The sequence below is a fragment of the Engystomops pustulosus genome, chromosome 2 (genome assembly GCF_040894005.1).
Source record: "Engystomops pustulosus chromosome 2, aEngPut4.maternal, whole genome shotgun sequence".
NCBI classification, from domain to species: domain Eukaryota; kingdom Metazoa; phylum Chordata; class Amphibia; order Anura; family Leptodactylidae; genus Engystomops; species Engystomops pustulosus.
Window position 1 is genome coordinate 77,902,495 of NC_092412.1, and position 20,505 is coordinate 77,922,999.

Consider the following 20,505-nt stretch of genomic DNA (forward strand, 5'->3'; position numbering starts at 1 on the left):
CCCTTACTGTACCTCCATACCAAATGGGTGTGAAAGAATTTAAGGGGGAACACCAAGTAGCCAAATGGGCCAACACAGGGAGTTCCCACCTGGTGTAATTAAAAGTGCAATGTGACTTTTTTTCAATAAATTGTCACAGGGTAGAATTTATTTATGACATTTTTGCACAATCTCTTGCTTTTTTGGTGAACTGGATTTTGCAGCTTTTACATCAAAGCTTTGCATACTTGCACAAAAAAGATGCAGCTGTACAGATAAGTCTAAAAAGGTGCAAAAAAAAAACACAAGAAATGAGGCTAAGGGAAGTATCTATCAGGGCTACTGCAACAGGCTAGTTGTTTAGAAGCTCTTAAGTAAACTCATATGCTCCGTTATTGTTAGCACTTGCAACTATTTTCCCCTTTACGCCACCACCTCACCAGGGAAGCGTGGAGGGGCATGAAAGTAAGGGGGGCGGCGACCAGTGGGAGAGGACCCACAAGGGGCATTCCTGGCCCTGCATTTTTATATGTGAGGGCCAAATGTAGAAATAAATCTGTGCAGACAGTGTGGGATACATCAAGAGGCTCCAGCATTGCCTGGTGTAGAAATAAGGCTATCATACACCTGCGCGTGAGCATCTGCATATGATAAATAGCTCCCAATGAAGAGATAAATTCCCCTACATGTACTACTGTAGGCTCTGTTTATTAAGAAGCTGCATCAAATATTTTATAAACCTTTCAATGAAATTCTTGACCCTGATCAGAATATGAAACAAAGAATATTGCTGTACTAACCAGATTGTTACTATTATGCATATAGTTATTGGAAAGTATTATCTAATATGCCCCTAGTATGCCAATTTAATTATCACAGTTTTTATTCTGGACAAGTTGAAAAAAAGCTATAAAAAATCTTTAATTATATCTTCCATAGTACAATCCATACAGTACTGTCTCCCACTCTACACACTGAAATAAGCTGAGCAACATTTTCCATGTCACACAGTGTACTGTACATCTGCAGTTTAACTTTCTTCATTGCAGAACAATCTACTTTTCATCAATCACACCTTCTCTGCCTCCAACCATTTCATTATGTTATATGATATCTCAACTTCCGTCTTTGCCCTAAGACAGAAACATACAACTGTACACCTACACCAGCTGCAGTAAAGTCCTTTCAATTACATGATGTATTAAAACCATCCAACAGCTTCTTCTAGCTTTCTATTTATTTGGCTGGGCCTTCCCTGTTCTACAGAAGTTTGTAAGAATAAAGGACATTACAGATCACTCTATAATTATTCTATTAACAAGGTTCCTAATTGACATATGAATGCAGCAAACTTCAGTTTCGGCTTCATCTGTGTTTTTTTTCACCACTTGCAAAGCTTTTCTTACACCTTCTCAAATACTTATAGTTCTGCTTTCTCCTATTCCAATTAACAGAGATGCATTCACTCTGTAACAATGCCAGGTTTGACAATCTAGAATTTCTATTTTAACATCTTGACACAATGACAGTAGATTGAGTGAAGAAAGTATCAACATTTGCCTGCAGGATAAGATATAGATGAAAATATGCTTCATTAACTGGCATGGCATATATAAATAAGACATATGAATGGAAATGTATTAAAACATTGAATGTAGGGAATACATAATAGGAATAATATAGTGAAAGAGTCAATATCAGTGTTGTAAAATCTAATCTAATATATACATATACAAAATAAATCATTGTAAAACCTAAACATATGACAATTTTTGGGTTTAATTCCACAGGGTAGACTATACTTTGCAAGCAGAGATCTAGAAAACCGTGAGGAACTGATACAGAAAATATATGACAAAATTGTATAATTTTTCATCATACAAAAAATAACAATAATTTGTTGAAGTAGAAATTCCGCTTTTAAGTTGAGGATAGATCAGTTTAATAAAGGCAAGCTTGATTCTTGTCCAAAAACTTGAAAAAGTGGTAGGCATGAATCCAATGATCCCTGATCATCCAATATTTAGTGTTGCTGACCAAGAAAGTTCCTTTAGTGGAAGATGTAGAAAGTTGAGATGTTTAACTAATGGGTTTAAAGGAACTTGTATACCTAAAGCCATTAGGAATATGAACATGTTAAAATAATCATTTTATGGCATTACAAATGTGAAATACTTTATTTTCTATTTTTTATGTGTAAGTATGTATTATTTATATATGGACTGTAAACAATATTATAAATGTGCCTTTCAGAACCAATAAAGTCTTATTAGTAGTAGTATTATTATTAAAATTATACTTTTTTAACCTGGATTCAATGTTCTCATGCTATATTCATTATATGTTGTCTCCCATCACACAACTACAATGCCAATAATGCAAATATATGCCACTTATTAGCCGTATGTAGTAAAAACAGAGACCAGGAGAATTGGCAGTCATTGGAGGATCTCCACTTATAAATAATCAAGTATGCTTACACTGGATCTCCATTGTAATATTCTAAAAATTACAGTGGTACTCCGCATTTTTGTTCTGAATTTGTACAAGTTGGAGTAGGAAGAGTTAATTTAAGTCAGTAGTGATTACTCTGTATTTTGGGACATCTTTTAGGGGTTGTCTGAGTCTATAGAATATAACTGCTCAGCCACTGATTGGCTGTAGTAGTCACTTGCTTCCTGAATCTATACAGATAATGATAATAAAACACTTAGCACTCCATTTGATGGTGATGCAAAAACACTGAATTTTACTGGTGTACAAAGTTTGACAATCCAAATCCATGTAACGTTTCGGTCTTTACTATAGACCTTTTTCAGAAACTGAAAGTGAACATAAACAATATAGAAACTAATTGAATCAATCAAAAAATCTCAGCTATAATTTACATAGACATAAAGGGTACAATACAATGTGATGGGAAACATACAGTGCAGTAAATACATATGGTACATAAAATCATCATAGAGGGATGTTGGAAGTCACGATGATGAATAAATGAGAATAGGATTATGTCTTAGTTTCATAGTTTATACGGTTGAAAAAAGACACTTGTCCATCAAGTTCAACCAAGGAAGGGAAGGGGTTGGATGAGGAAGGGATTTAGGGGAAACAATTCTATATAACATAACAATCAATGTTATTTAGGTTTAAAAAGGCATCTAGACCCTTCTTGAAGCTATCCGCTGTCCCTGGTGTGACCAGTGCCTGAGGCAGGCTATTCCACAGATTGACCGTTCTCATAGTAAAAAAGCCCTGTCGTCCTCGGTGATTAAACCTTGATTTCTCCAAACGGAGACAGTGCCCCCTTGTTTTTTTATTTGATTTAATCTAAAACAACTTACCACCATATTTTTTGTATGGACCATTCATATATTTAAATAAATTAATCATGTCCCCTCGTAGTCATCTCGTTTCCAGACTAAATAAATGTAGTTGTTTTAATCTTTCCTCATAACTAAGACCCTCCATACCCCTTATCATTTTTGTGGCTCTATGTCTTATTCAGATATAGTGAAACATGCAAATAGGTGGACATGATTAAAGGATAATCCAGTGTAGTGGCACATGGCCCACAAGACCGTCCTTATATTCTTAATGTTCACTTTCAGTGTCTGAAGAAGGTCTATAGTATAGACCGAAACGTTACATGAACTTGGATTGTCATACTTTGTACACTAGTAAAATTCTGTGTTTTTGCATCATCAAATGGAGTGCCAAGTGTTTTATTATTATTATGCTTAGCGGACTGGTATGCTACTCGAGCACCCTCTTAGACACCCAGTGGAATGACGTACAGTCCTTTACTACTTCTGTATAGATAAATGGGAACACAATAGGGAGTGTAGTGCTGGATCTCCTAAAAGGGCAGTAAGATTAATAAATGTATGTTTTTACAAACCACCCCTTTAATTCTTTGTGCTGAGGGATACATCATCCTTATCCTTTTATTGTTTTCTACTTAATCTTGAGAAAAGTTTTGGGGTAACATTTCGGAAAAAAAACAACACTTTAACCTTCACACCACTGATTTTATTTGCATATGATTGTATTGTACCATCTGTTTAGCAAAATGGCATTTCAGAAAAGTAATCCTGCCGTTCTGTGTTTCTTCATCCAGCTTTGTTTGTCTCATTGTTTTGGAGGAAGTAATATGTAATGATTATCTCTATATGACAGTTCTATTCTTGTTAGCAAGAGAAATATATAAAACCTGCTATAAAAGAACAGATCAGATTATTATTGTCATTGACATTGTTTTAAGAACATTTGAACTGTGATAATTCATCACTATTCAATAGAGGGGCAAATCAGGACTGCGGAATAAAATGATAATTACAGAGCGGACCAACTTTTTTTTAATGAAGTTAATATGAACATTAACCCCTTAACGCTGAAGCCACTTTTCACCTTCCTGACACGGCCCATTTTTTAAAATCTGACATGTGTCTATTTAAGTGGTTATAACTTTGGAACACTTTAACATATCCAGTTGATTTTGAGATTGTTTTTTCGTGACACATTGTACTTCATGTTGGTCAAGAAATTTTATCAATATGTTTGGTATTTATTTATGAAATAAATGGAAATTTGCCAAAAATTTTGAAAAAAACTATGTTTTCAAAATTCAAAATTTTCTACTTTTTGGAAAGTTAGTCATATCACTAAAATAACTTGATAACTAACATTTTCCATATGTCTGCTTTAACTTGGCATCATTTTTCAAAAATATTTTCCTTTTTTTTAGGATGTTAGGAGGCTTATAACTTTAGGTGCAATTTTTCTGATTTTCACGAAAATCATCAAAACCTACTTTTGGAGGGTCAGTTTAGTTAGAAGTGACTTTATAAGGCCTACATGATAGAAAACCCCCACAAATGACACCATTTTAGAAACTACACCCCTCAAAATATTCAAAACAACCTTTGGGAATTTTGTTAACCCTTTGAGCGTTTCATGAGGGTGAAAGATAAATGAAAGTGAAATTACAGAAATGTAATTTTATCTTACAATAGATTCATTGAACACTAAAATTTGCACCTTCACAGTGGGTTAAAAAGTAAAATGCATTTTACCATGTTTAAGGAAATTCCTCCTGAGCATGCCAATACCCATTTTGTCACTGTACCCTTCTGTACGGGCACAGGGGGGCACTTGGAATGGAAAGAGCGTTGTTTCGTTTTTGCAGGGCAAATATGGCTGAAAAAGTTTTCATGTGTCAGGATGCATTTGGAGAGCCATAATGGTACCAAAACAGAGGAAAGCCCCAACAAGAGACACCATTCTGGAAAGTACACCCCTTGTAGAGTTTAGCAAGGTGTAATTTGTGTATTTGCCCAAACAGGTGTTTGATTCAATTAGGCCCCAAAAGGGAAAAAAGGTGAAAATGTTCTCAAAAAAGTCACTTTTACCCCAAATTTTTGTAAGCCACAAGGGATAAAAGATGAAACAACTCCCATAAATGTGTAAAACTATTTCTCCTAAGCACAGAACTGCACCACTTTTGCATATAAAGTGTTGTATGGGTACACAGTGGGGCTCAGAAGGGAAGGAGGAGCTTTGGCCTTTTAGAAGCCAGATTTGACAATCATCCATTACATGTGTCAGGATGCATTTGGAGAGCCCTATTGGTACCAAAACAGAGGGGAACCCCAACAAGTGTCACTATTTTGGAAAGTGCACCCTTTGGAGAATTTAGCAAGGTGTAATATGTGTATTTTCCCCCACAGGTGTTTGCTTCAATTAGGTCCCTAAAAGGAAAAAGATGGACATTTTCCCAAAAAAGTCACTTTTACGGCTAATTTTTGTATCCCATAAGGCATTAAAGATGAAACAACCCCAAAAAATGTGTACTAGCATTTCTCCCGAGTATAAAATTGCCCCACACATGCAAATAAAATATTGTATGGGTACGCAGTGAAGCTCAGAAGGGAAAGAGGGGCGTTGGCCTTTTAGAAGCCAAATTTGACAAACATCCTTTACTTGTGTCAGGATGCATTTAGAGAGCCGTAGTGGTACCAAAACAGAGCGGAACCCCAACAAGTGACACCATTTTGGAAAGCACACCCCTTAGAGAATTTAGTAAGGTGTAATATGAGTATTTGTCCATATAGGTGTTTGATTTAATTAGGGCTTAAATAGGACAAAGGTGAACATTTTCTTATAAAGGTCATTGTACCCCTAATTTTTTGTAGCCACAAGGGATAAAAAAAATGTAATAACCCCCCAAAATGTGTAAACCTATTTCTCTTGAGTGTAGAAGTACCCCACATGTGTATATAAAATGTTGTATTGGCGCACAGTAAAAGGAAAGGGGGAGGTTTGCCTTTTAGAAGCCAAATTTGACAGAAATGTTTGACATGCATTTGGAGAGCCCTAGTGGTATAAAACAGATAAGAATCCAAAAAGTGATCCTAATTTTGAACACACACCCCTTAGAGAATTTTGCAATGTGCAATATATGTATTTGCCCCTACAGGTGAATGATCCAATTAGGCCCTAAACATTAAAAAGGTGAAAATTTTCCTATAAATGTCACTTTACCCCTAATTTATGTAAGCCACAAGGGATAATATATTAAATAACCCCGAAAAAGGTGTAAAACTATTTCTCCTGAGTGTAGAAGTACCCCACATGTGCATATAAAATGCTTTATGGGCGCACAGTAGAGGAAAAGAGGGGTGTTTGTCTTTTAGAGGCCAAATTTGCAAGAAATCCTTCACATGCAAACATGGACAGAGGGGGGAAACAAAACCCCTCTGAACCACAAGGCACAATTGGTGGCTGTCAGGAACAGTCGCCACTCTGCCCCGATCACCGTGTCTACAGACATGGTGACCGGTATTACTGACGTCATAAGTAAATTCGCTGCTATTGGCTCGTCTGAATTGATGAGCCAATAGCAGCGATAATAAACTGGGGGTGTGTGGGGGGGACATAACCCTTCTGGTCCATGGGGCAGGATGGATGGCTGTTAGGATCAGCTGCCATCTTGCCCCGATCACTGTGTCTGAACCGTGTTGGCAAGTCACTACCCGCCGCACCGTTCTATTACAACGCGCGTTGGGAATAGGCTATACAATCTTTATTTTTTAAGCAATTTAGACAAATAAGGGCTTATTTTTTGCGAGACGCGATGCACTGTAAAAAAAACTTTATTTTAGAGGGTGTTTAGCTTATTGAAGCAATTTTATTAACTTTTTTCGTGTGGAGGAAAATAAAATCATCAATTCTTGTTTTGGATTTTTAGCATTTTTGAGGGGGGGGGTTCGCTGTAGCATAACAATAATATATTATCTTTATTCTACGGATCACTACGATTACGGTGATACCTCATTTATATAGTTTTATTTATATTTGTCCAATTTTATTGAAGGAAAACTAGAATAGAAAAAATTGAATTTGTTTTAGTATTGCCATCTTTATAGCATAACTATAGTATTTTTTGGTTGACGGAGCTGGTTGTGAGCTTATTTTTTGCGTGACAAGTTGTTCTTTTCAGTGGTATCATTTTGGCGCTTGTAACTTTTTTGGATCACTTTTTAGAACATTTTTTGTAAAGCAATTTGATAAAAAGTTTTAATTTTTGGCAAGTTTTTGGGTTTTTTTTTTTTACCACGTTCACCGAGCGGGTCCAATTATGATTAGGATTTATTGTACAGATTGTTACGGACGCGGCGATACCAAATAAGTGGGTTTTTTTTGTGATTTAGTGTATTTTATACTTTATTGTGGTGTTTGGGGGGACTTTCACTTTCTTTTATTATTTATTTTTATTTTTAAAAACCTTTATTTATTGTTTTAACTTTTTTTTACAGGTAATGACATCTAAGCTTGAACAAGTGATCTTCTGATCACTTGTTCAAGCTATTTTACAGGTTACACAGTGCAATACAGAAGTATTGCACTGTGTAATGTAAGACACTGAGCATGCTGCGCATGCCCAGTGTCTTACAGCCGGGTCCTGCCAGAAGGCAGGACCCGGCTTCCGGATGAAGATCTCGCAGCCCCGGACCCCCCCGGTCCCTTCAGCTTGCATTTAAATGCCTCTGACACGCCGCGGTCAGCGCGACCGCGGCGTGTTAGGGGTTAACACCCGCGATCGGAGAAATCTCCGATCGCGGGTGTTAGAGGCAGGTGTCGGCTATAATATATAGCCGACACCCGCAGCTTCCAGAAGCATGACGTAATAATACTGCATTTTGCGGGAACGCACCTCCCGCCATGCAGTACTATTACGTCAAATGTCGGGAAGGGGTTAACATTGTCAGTAGTGAAAGCATCTGCAACAAAATGATTCAAATTCTAAAGTTTACTGTATCAGTATTCACCATCAAATGGTGACATCCATATATTTGGGGGGCATCCCTTATTTATAAGCATCACACTAATTCTATAGCAATCCTGATAAGATTTAAAATTTGACTGTCCATCTGTTCTTATTCCTTATCATATAGAAACTGTAACTTCTGAGATCATACATCATTTTTAAAGCAGAGCTAATTCTTCACAAATGAATGGCTCTTGGGATGTAGAATGACTTTGCCTATTACTTTCATTTACTTGCTATCCTCCTCAGTTTTCCCTGTCTCTACAACAGCTGTCTCCCCTGGGTGTTATGCTTATCTCTGTGAAACCATCATTTCTTATAAAAGAAATTACAGTGACAGGTTCTCTTAAATTAATTCACAGTAAACATACTAACATACAGTCACAGTATGTCATATAATACTATCAAGTGTCCAGTGCACTACGCATGTTGATATATATTACATATTAGTATATATTTTATCATAGTGTCAAAGTGTCTCATGTGTCTGCTTTACAACCTGCATACAGGGTCACAGTGTCTTTTAGCTTTTATAAATTGCCTCATTCATTTCTTCATTAAAAATCTTCATATCAATCTCCATGAAATATCAACATTTTAAATTGTCTTTTTCCAGTCCACCACTCTGATGACGACACGTTCGGGATTAGTTAGACCGATTTTAGAAAATAAACTTCATTGATCAGCAGTTACTACACCATTTCTGGAAGAACTATTAAGACCTTGTAACACCATATAAAAGACGACTAAAAACATCTTGTACTCCCACGTCTGCACTAAGGTAACCATTCTTTTGCTGTGAAATGTCCTTCTAACTCTCCTTACGATTCCCATGAGCATTGACGCTGTGGATGGATTGAAAGACTGAAGCATACTGTATTTTCTTTAGGTTATAAAAACAAAGCAAAACTTTTCATGACAATGCTGTACACTCATAGTCCTTAGGACAAATAAAACTTTTGACCTCTCGGTTATCTCTCTATTTGTTTTCAGAGGACTTTTTGTATTACTGTAGTGTAATGCAATAGATTTTTACTTGTATAGTGCTATGGCCAATGCCATGAGATTTAAAAATTATAAAAGGAAGAAAAAAAACTCTCTGCATGCAAACTATATTTGTGGATACAAAGAGATATTGTATGTTATTAGGTTTTTTTTCCAGTATTCACACTGTATTCTAAACTTACAGATAACTGTGCCCCCACCCCAAACCTAAAATAGAGTAACTCTTACTAGATATTTCTAGTTATGTGTGTAAAGAGATACAGTAGTTTGAGTTTTAAGTCAAACTGTCTTGCAGCATTGCATCATTAACATTAACTTCAACATTTGTGCCTTGGCTTTGTCATATAAGATACTGAGCATTGAAGAGCAAGAGTTCGGTAATTAATGTAAGACCCTGTATGCTAAGTAGGTAGGGATATTTTAAACTGAAACTTTTGAGAGCCTTAGGTCCCAAAATATGCCCCATAACTGAGAATTATCATATCACATTATGGCAATAGTGAAGTGAGTCTGGCATAATTACACATTTATGTTGCTTTAAATTGTTTCTATTTGAAATGGGTAAAGATTTAAGAGGTTTTGTCAGTTATTTACAGTTAACCCCTTAAAATGCCATACAAAGGTATCCTTAATGACTGGTTATCTTGCTGGACATTCTTGAACACTTACATCTGGAACTCTCCAGGCATTATTAAGCATCAGGATTTTGAGATATTTTTGTCATTGTGATAGCTGCAGATAGTGTTAGGTAGCCGCCTTTGTGTGTTTTATTACTAGGAGCAGGACTGTGACAATTGTATTTATATTATAGTAATATAGCTGGAGGACTTTGTTGCACTGGTGTAAGATCCCTTCACTGAACACAGCACAGTGTCTCCCTCTGCAATGCTGTATTTATGCTGTAGCAGATGGGCTGTGCTGTGTGTACTGAAGAATAGTGATGGGGGGACTCGAGAGTCTGCAGAACATGAACCCAGACTTCAGTCAGACGTCTGGCTTCAGTTAAGCCCCCACCTGTAACACCTGAGATCGATGTTGACATGTATGATCCGACTTGGGTTTGGGTGCACAAACCCACCATCCTGAGTACTATTCTAACCTCTCATTACTAATAAAGAGATCTTACACACCAGTGCACCACAGTACTTCAAGTGAAGCTACAATCCTGGAACATAAATGCATTTTTCTCAGTTCTGCTACCACTCACATCACACACGCATGCTTACACAACTGATGAAATGAATGACGGTTTACCTTCAACCACATTTGAGCTATAATATGGATAGACATATTTGTATTATAAAGCTCCCAAACAGAATAGTATTTCATACATTTCATATGTTGTATTTCAATGCTGCTGTCCTGTTGAACAGTTTTAAAAGTTTTTAAAGATATTTATTTTCTCTAAACTGATCCCACCTCCGTAAGAGTTAAAAAATCCCACAAAATAAAATAGAGATGATTAAATATCCATAAAGAGCTTCTATTTTTTATGCATTTGCTAGCCTGATATTCTTCTCCACCTCTGAAATGTACCTCGATTATCAAGCCTGGCCTATCTCATTTTGCACCCATTCATATGAAAAATCAGACAGCTCATATTAGTCAGATGAATCCTAAGCCATTTCTCTGACACATCTATTATTTCTAGAATGCACATAGGCATTGTTGCGTGAGGATATACACAAATCTCAGATTTTGTCAGCTTTGTGTATGTTCATTATCTCTGGTCAGTGCTCATGTTATCAACTTCACTGGAAGAAATGTTATACCACAGAGACATTTCTGCTAGGCTTCAGGTCCGATTCAATGGCTCACACTGTATTTAAACATACTGCAGGAAATGCTACGAGGAAATAAAAAGGCGATTACTTTCCAAATTTTATTAATAGGTGAATGGTTTGAAGGGTTAAGATTTGACACATTATGTATTGTTACATATATAGTAGGCTTGATTCCTTAGATAATAAAAAAAATGAGATGATATAACTAAAAAAATTTTAGATAGCCCTATAATCATATTTGAGATACACATACACATGAAGTACTGCACTTGCACTGATTGGATGTATATTTTATAGTATAGTATTGCACATCATTCACATTAAAGGTTTTTTTAAAAAAAAAAAATATGGGTGTTGTGGTGGCTCTAAAAATAATAAAGAGCACTTATTTACCACTTTCCCTGTTCCCTTTGAGCTGTGACCCTGTCTGTTACTGTCTGGTAACTGTAAATAGACACCCGGGAATGATGCAGCTAAACACATGCAGTGACAGGTGTAAGTATGCACCCTTTATTACTTTAAAGCCCCCCAGTCATATATATGGGCAACTCCTATCTAGATTAAATACTGCTTTTATTTTTCCTATATAGACATGTTCAGATATGTGTCGCTATATATTTAGATTTATGATATTGGATTACAAAGTGACATCTATTGCTTTGTTTTGTATATTTGATAAGTATATGGTATTGCTCTGTCATAATACTATTTCGTCATATAAATGTTTATTATGACAATATTTCGTCAATATAATGTCATAATATTTCGTTGGATTGATTTCATGGGAAACTGGAGCCTTTAGCCAAATAGGAGATAGGGCCAACACAACTATATTGTTTCTTTACTATGTGCAATATACTTACTAGCATTGATATTGTTAAAAAAGTGATACATTTCAGAATACAAAAAAATATATATTTCCTTTTTCAAATTAATGAATTTATGGATAGAGAGATGTTAAAGTAGAAATCCTAAAATTACCCTATTGTTTAAAAACATTAAATGGAAACAAACAATTGTATAGTACAAAGTTTTTAACACATGTAATTACATTCTCTATAGACAAATGAATGATCTGAATGATTTGTCACGTCTAGTGGGATTGTCAACCACTTCAGTCGTTGTGTAACAAAGTTTTTAATATCATCAATAAGCTCTTGGGAGTCCATCTTAAGAATTCACCAGCTTTAGCTTTACCATCCTTGTTTTCAGTCCCACTTTGGCACCATTCACATTCTTTGATCAGCCCCTTCTTATGGCAGCCTGAATGGTCATCCCAAGTCTGTGAAAGTCTACCATAGGTCTACATACACACATACTCCTGATGAAGAAAGGTGAAAAATCTATTAGGTGGTGTCCACCCTTGGTCTTTATATGTACCTGTGTATGTGTCCCTTGTCCTCTGCCATTCCTCTGGGTAATGTGCAAAACTTGCTTGTAAGCAAATACCTTGACTTTTTCTGATGACTATACCTTTTATACCTTTATACAGGCCTACTGTGATCTATTTATCATGTATATTTAGTGGAATTTTTCTTTTATGTGTATGTTGTCTTTTTAATGGATTTGTTTTAATTGATCTAATAAAGTGTTATTTTATGCTTTCTACATTTTGGTACTTGTTTCCTTTTTTGTGGTGTAACTACAGAAAAGTTTCCCACCCCACCCCTCCATCTATCACACTTTCTATCTTATCTATATATCTATGTAAAACTAAAGCACAGTACTTGGGACAGATTGAAGACTTGTATAGGCACAGTACACATATTACTGGTCTCTCTCTCCTGTCTGCCATTTCCTGTTGCCATGAGGAGATTGTGTATTATTTTAGACTGAGGTAAGAGATAACAGTGTAGGTGTGTTATTATTACGTTATGGCTCCTGGCAGCACATGGCAGCCTTGAGGAAATCATCTGAAAGCAGGGAGAGATGGCTTATGTCTCATATGTCCATTCTCACATGGTATTCAGCCCAATGTGGATAGGAAATGCCTAGCAATGGACATCTGAGGAGTCACTGAGGGAGGCTGATAAGAGAGGGGAGGCTGCTGAATAGCAGTGAAAGGAGCAACATTCGGGTAACTAATCCAATTGCAGAAAGGCTTAAAATTGCATTCCCTACAACATATCAAAAGTTTTTTTTTTTATGACGGTTACTGAAGAGATATTGGTGATTAAACCAGTGCAGTATGGCATACACTTGCATCTATTAGATTGCTAAATGTCTACAAAAGCATGCTAAACATTTTGGACTTCCTCAGAAATAAAATACATGTTCTACATATGCCAATGATTGGGCTTTGCAAATATGAGACAGTCAGTGTGGATAGAGATAATTTGCACTGTAAACTGTGCGGGTCATTTAATATTTACCTTTTTACTGCATCTTTTTTGGCTTCTATTTGGCACCTAATCTATCAATTGTATACATTTAGAGAAGTTGTTGGCTGATTCAGGTTCACCTTAGCATAGCAGATGTGCTTGTTTGTAGGTTCACCTTAATCACCAAGGTTCACCAAGAACTTGCATATGCGAACATACCCTTTCGCAGGTGTTTTTCAACTGCTACTGTAATTCCCATTTTTTTGTTCACATGCATACGGGTCAAAGCTTACATGTGTATGGCGACTTGAATAAACAGCTATCAGTTGAATGATTGTGTGGCTGACTACATTTGCTTCTTATCAATATGATCATATATGACAATTTTGAATTATTTTCCCTTTATCCTTTTTCTGCTATTTCCATGTTCGCATTTCCCAGTACACTCAATGCATTTTTAAGGAAATCAGCATGATCCAATTTTTTATTTTATCCATTTGTCTATTTGTAGAATTCCTACTTAATGTGAGAAGTATGCGTCTAAAAGTATGTCGTACAATGAACATGATTTTGACTGGTGTTGATGTGTTCATCAACAGAAGTTACATGTTTAATTCTGTTTCTTCTCTGGAAGTCACTCTTATTCTACAAAAATAAGTTTAAGACATGATGCATATCTCTTTGTCAGTTTGTCAAGATTTTTCCATGAGAAAGCCGCAGACATTTCACAGTTTTTTTGGCAATGTCATTATGAAAGGTTATACTGTTGAATGTAGTAATTTTGCACATTATATGATAAAACATATGAATGCTGAGATCATTACGCTGCTATTTGTACAATTGTAAAAGTTTTTGAAATAAAGTTTTCCCTAAATTAACAATATTTAATAGAATAATTAGAAGGAAAAATCTGATTAGCTAAGAAATCTATAATTCCTATAATTCTTCCTTGGGCTACAATTATAAAATATACAGTTCCAAATTTACATACAAATTCAACTTAAGAACAAACCTACAGAACCAATCCTGTGTGTAACCCGGGAATGCCAGTATAGTACTATTAGTACAGCATACACTGTACTTAGTGATTAGAGATGAGCGGACCATTTTAGGTTCCAGTTTGCAGAGTTTGGCTGAATTTTGAACAAAAGTTCAGATGGAGTACCCAAATACCCACCGGTGCCAGCACCAATTTGGGTTTTAACCAGCCCCCTGACCCCAAAGCATGATGAATATAAGACATCGAAGAGCAGGTCCACTCAGCCTCCTTCACCCTCTACTGCATGTGATCTGACCCCGGGTGCACTAAACAGAGCTTGAGTAATAATGCATGTGGTTGGAGAGGTCTCCTCACAGAAAAGAAGATACACAGAAACAGACAACATTACATTATGCATCAGTCGGGTCTGTGAGTGGGAGGAGGGGTCTCCGCAAAGCAACTCAAAGGTCATGGAAAGAGGAAACACTGTTTACAATTCAGGGTATGCTATGTCCCCTGCTCCCAGATGTCTGCCTTCAGCCTTGTTGTGTATGCAATCCCCCCCACCCCCACCCTTACGCACACACACTCACTCACTCAGTGCCATCCACGGGTAAGCAGAGTCTAATGACAACTGTTAAGAAGACTGCCTACCTGTTAAAGCATGAAAGGTCATCCTGATATGAATGTGTTTATTATATATATAGGCGTGTGTGTACAGAGATAAGCATGTGAATATGAGAATGTACATTTAGCCTGTATATTATACGAGTGCTTATATCATATATTCATAAAAATGCATCTGTAGGTTTTCATTATATTCTATGCCAGACAATAGTGTGGAAATTTAGTTCTGTTTTGCTGTAAAGTAACAGACACCATGACGTGACTAGGTATATATATATATTTATAGGCACCTATAATTGATTGTTTCATATGTGGGGAGTATGCATGTGTGTGTAAATTTTCAAGTAAATGGTGGGCATAAAAGATTAAAAATGGGTGGGCAGCAGTCTTAGCGTGCAGTGGCGCTATTCACCATGCGTTCTACACCTATTATTTTCTGTATGTGTGTGTAAATGTAGCATATAAAAGGGGCCTATCTGTGTAGAATATGTACTGTATAATGCTACTATATACTCTTTATGCATATCAAGTTTGTGTGTGCATAAAGGTATACAGGCGGTCCCCTACTTAAGGACACCCGACTTACAGACAACCCATAGTTACAGACGGACCCCTCTGCCCACTGTGACCTCTGGTGAAGCTCTCTGGATGCTTTAAAATAGTCCCAGACTGCAATAATCAGCTTAAAATTGTCTGCAATGAAGCTTTATTGATAATTCTTGGTCCTATTACAGCAAAAAAATTTGAAACTCCAATTGTCACTGGGGCAAAAAAAAAAAATTGTCGGGAACTACAATGATAAAATATACAGTTTCGACTTACATACAAATTCAACTTAAGAACAAACCTACAGTCCCTATCTTGTATGTAACCCGGGGACTGCCTGTACTCTTAAGTGTATTGTGCAGGATGGGGGTTAACTAGTACATGTAATATTTAATAATGGAACCACATATTAAAGTTATTCAATATTTGGAACTTTTATCTATATCTTTTAACTGTAATAATTAACAAATGTGATGACATGTAATGGGAGTAAATATACTAAAGAAATTTGTCTATCTGAAAACAAATGGTGTATATTTTCTCTATATCACTTACATAAATATTGGTTAAAAGGTCATAGATTCTGATTATAGGGTGCCTCCAACCACATGCAATACGGTAACCGTATATTCCCCTGCCCTAGTTTCGTCACCCCCTTTGGTTGCTCTCGCATATACCCAGGTTGTGATCCATGTGCATGGTTTGACCATATTATTGTCTGGTTTTCAACCCTAGGGATACTTTTGGTGATTTCCATAGGGACTGCTGCAGGAGTCCCTATTTTTTCTAGGGCATTTAGACATCAGATATTATTTCTTTTTGTGAGAATTGATTGTGAATGTGGATCGACTTATCCTGTCTTGATCCACTTGTTGTTCCTTTATGTGTGTTCTCACACTTTTTAATTGTTTTTAAGGCACCTTTGATGTACACTCACCGGCCACTTTATTAGGTACACCTGTCCAACTGCTCGTTAACACTTAATTTCTAATCAGCCATTCACATGGCGGCAACTCAGTGCATTTAGGCATGTAGACATGGTCAAGACAATTTCCTGCAGTTCAAACCGAGCATCAATATGGGGAAGAAAGGTGATTTGAGTGCCTTTGAACGTGGCATGGTTGTTGGTGCCAGAAGGGCTGGTCTGAGTATTTCAGAAACTGCTGATCTACTGGGATTTTCACGCACAACCATCTCTAGGGTTTACAGAGAATGGTCCGAAAAAGAAAAAACATCCAGTGAGCGGCAGTTCTGTGGGCAGAAATGCCTTGTTGATGCCAGAGGTCAGAGGAGAATGGGCAGACTGGTTTGAGCTGATAGAAAGGCAACAGTGACTCAAATCGCCACCCGTTACAACCAAGGTAGGCAGAAGAGCATCTCTTAACGCACAGTACGTCGAACTTTAAGGCAGATGGGCTACAGCAGCAGAAGACCACACTGGTCGCCACTCCTTTCAGCTAAGAACAGGAAACTGAGGCTACAATTTGCAAAAGCTCATCGAAATTGGACAGTAGAAGATTGGAAAAACGTTGCCTGGTCATATGGGTCTCGATTTCTGCTGCGACATTCGGATGGTAGGGTCAGAATTTGGCGTCAACAACATGAAAGCATGGATCCATCCTGCCTTGTATCAACGGTTCAGGCTGGTGGTGGTGGTGTGGGGAATATTTTCTTGGCACTCTTTGGACCCCTTGGTACCAATTGAGCATCGTTTCAACGGCAAAGCCTACCTGAGTATTGTTGCTGACCATGTCCATCCCTTTATGACCACAATGTACCCAACATCTGATGGCTACTTTCAGCAGGATAATGCGCCGTGTCATAAAGCTGGAATAATCTCAGACTGGTTTCTTGAACATGACAATGAGTTCACTGTACTCAAATGGCCTCCACAGTCATCAGATCTCAATCCAATAGAGCATCTTTGGGATGTGGTGGAACGGGAGATTCGCATCATGGATGTGCAGCCGACAAATCTGCGGCAACTGTGTGATGCCATCATGTCAATATGGACCAAAATCTCTGAGGAATTCTTCCAGCACCTTGTTGAATCTATGCCACGAAGAATTGAGGCAGTTCTGAAGGCAAAAGGGGGTCCAACCCGTTACTAGCATGGTGTACCTAATAAAGTGGCCGGTGAGTGTATGTTATTTGGTTAATAACCTTTCAATAAAATTTGTACGCATTTCATGCCGATGCATACTAGCTTCTCTTTTTTGTTGTAGATTCTGATTATATTTAATGAAACCTTGATTTACATTTAATTAAACCTTGATTTTTGGTAGAGGAAGTTCTTCCAAAGTATTGAGGCATTATATTTCCTGGTTCAGTAATGATTTTGTGGCTTGCTTAAATTGCATTCCTGTAAAGTGAGACCAAAATGCAAATCCAAAATGTCACTTGCAAACCGACCTGCCTAGTGTTAAAATATAAGTGTGTCTGAAGGTAATCTATTCTGGGCAAATCTCCATGGACATTTTTGTGGAATGACCATCACAAACTTATGAGATAAAAATAACTCTGAGTTTTTCATATTATATTTTACAACAGTTGATAAACAGGTCTTATAATTGGAAGAGCTGTCAAGCATATAATAGAAATTTTTTCTTCAGATTTTTTAAATCAGATAGTTACAGTAGCTGGCAGAGAATTTAAAGAAAGCAATCATTATGAACTGTAACAAAAGATATTATTCTCCATCTTTTCTATATTATTCACACTACAAATGTATATGTTATGAACTGAACAACATAATGAAAAGAAAAGGCTAAGCCAAACTTTCGGACACAGTGAGGCGCATTTAAAGTGCTTTATTATGCAATCAAATTGTAAATGTGTATAGAATGATTACTAATATTTCTAAAAAAACATTTAGAAATTAGAACATTTAGAATTTTGCATAAGAAATTAAGATTAAGGGATTGTGCTTGTTGGGGATTAGAAAAACCCCATCAGATGTGTGCTGATAAAAAAGACTGATAGTACCAGAAAGAGAGGTAATGGGGCTTATTTACTAAGGGTTTCGGATCACACTTTCGCCGGACTGTTTGGTGTTTTCAGAATTTGCGCAGCTTTGATAGGTATTTAACAGGGGTTGGGACTGTGTCGCACACGATCAGATTTTGGTGCAGCTGCGCTGGCTTTCATGTGGCATAAATTGGGGGGCGGGCCATCAGTCGATCCGACTGATTAGAACTGAGCACGGAATTTAACTTTAAACTTGTGACGCAAGGCAATGCACTTGCATGCACCGGGAAGAAGATGGAACTCGGACCTGAGCGGGAAAGTGACACATGCACGATATCGGGCGCACGATCTTAGTGAATCGCAGCACAGTGCATTACCGTCAGACAATGCACTTTCGAGGAACTCAGTCGGACGGTAAGTAAATCTCCCCCAATATGTTTTATTTTCTTCATTCCCTTTAAAATGTACTATTTCCATTACCATCTATGAACGCTTGAAACACATTTAATACAATAGAGCTACATGCGCTTACATGCCATGTCCAACTCTATGAGCTCATCCTCAATATTGCCAAATCAGGCACCCACACATGGACATGGACTTCAGCAAGAAATCTGTGTTAGAGTTCTGCGTTCAACCTATTCTTAATTTATGGGATTTCAATAGGTTCACTTTGATTTAAATTGTTTGTGTAGTGCAAAGTTATAATATTTTTCAGTATACTTTCTGTATCTATTCCTCATGGTTTTCTAGATCTCTGTTTGCGTAGTTTTATAGGAAGGTTCATTGTTTACTTTCTTTGGCTAGACATTAGTCCATTTTACTGGGATGTTATGCAGGTGCACGGCCCCTTAAATCACACATTACTGTCTGTGATATAAGGATCCATGCACCTGTGTATCATCAACATGGATTGTTTTTTGTTCCACAGTAAGTAAACATTAAAGCCTCCTTTAGACTGACAGCAAGAAGAAATCTAGAAAACTGTGAGGAATTGATACAGAATGTATATTCCTAAATTTTATATCTTTTCATAAAACAAATATCTATTATTTGCTGTACGTGGATAACCCCTTTAACCCCTTAGCGCTCTGCGCCGTAGCTGTACTGCGCTGAGTCCCGCGATTAGCGCTGCATTGCAGCCGAACCGGCATCGTTAGCCGCGGGATTTCAGCGGTAATTTACTGCTGACATCCCCGGCTAACACCCGTGGTCGGAGTGGGCTCCGATCGCGGGTGTTTAACTCGTTAAATGCCGCGGTCAACGCGACCGCAGCATTTAACATGCCTTCTGGGCATGTTTACCTCACGATCAGCCCCCCCGCACCGTTTTCGGGGGGGGGGGGCGATCGCTGTTTTGGCTCCTCTGGGGTCCGATCGGGACCCCAGAGAAGCCTGGAGAGTTTACCTTTAAGATGGCGTCTGTGACGTCATCTTAAAGGCAAAGTGTCAGCCTATGCATCTGCATAGGCTGGCACTGATAATACCCTGCAATACATTAGTATTGCAGAGTATTATCAAGAACAAGCAATCAGATGATTGCTTGTTCATATCCCATGGTGGATCATGTAAAAAATGTACAAAATAATGTTTTTCAATAAAAAATTACTTTATAAATCACTAAAAATGCCCATAAGCCCCAAAACATGTAAAGAGACATATAACGCTCAAAAAAGTCTAAATCATAACACAAACCCCACATATATAGTATCACCGCGTCCGTAACAATCCATAGAATAAAACTAAATAACTATTGAACCCATATGATGAACGCCGTAAAAAAAAAACGTCAAAAACCCGCCAAAAATTATGATTTTTACCTATTATATCCCACTAAAAATGCAATAAAAAGTGATATTGCAAAGAACAACATGTCCCGCAAAAAACAAGCCATCAACCAGCTCTGTAGCCAAAAACGTAATGCCACTTGGAAGACGGCGATGCAAAAATGATAGATTTTTCCCCACAT

At 37.3% G+C, this 20,505-nt stretch overlaps 1 protein-coding gene across 6 annotated transcripts in view; it reads right to left on the reverse strand.

The window, feature by feature from the left end:
* Nucleotides 1-20,505, reverse strand: part of PCDH9 (protocadherin 9) — a 1,504,706-nt gene that overhangs the window by 253,357 nt on the left and 1,230,844 nt on the right. Inside the window, exon 6 of one of the 6 annotated variants that reach the window (XM_072135317.1) lies at nt 1,306-1,539. The exons of 4 other annotated variants lie outside the window; for them this stretch is intronic. In XM_072135317.1, the coding sequence (XP_071991418.1) occupies nt 1,529-1,539 (11 nt within the window). In that variant the 3' untranslated portion in view covers nt 1,306-1,528. Of the gene's footprint in view, nt 1-1,305; nt 1,540-12,198; nt 12,419-20,505 lie in introns of those variants that run through there. One more of the 6 variants, XM_072135316.1, reaches the window with a different exon arrangement.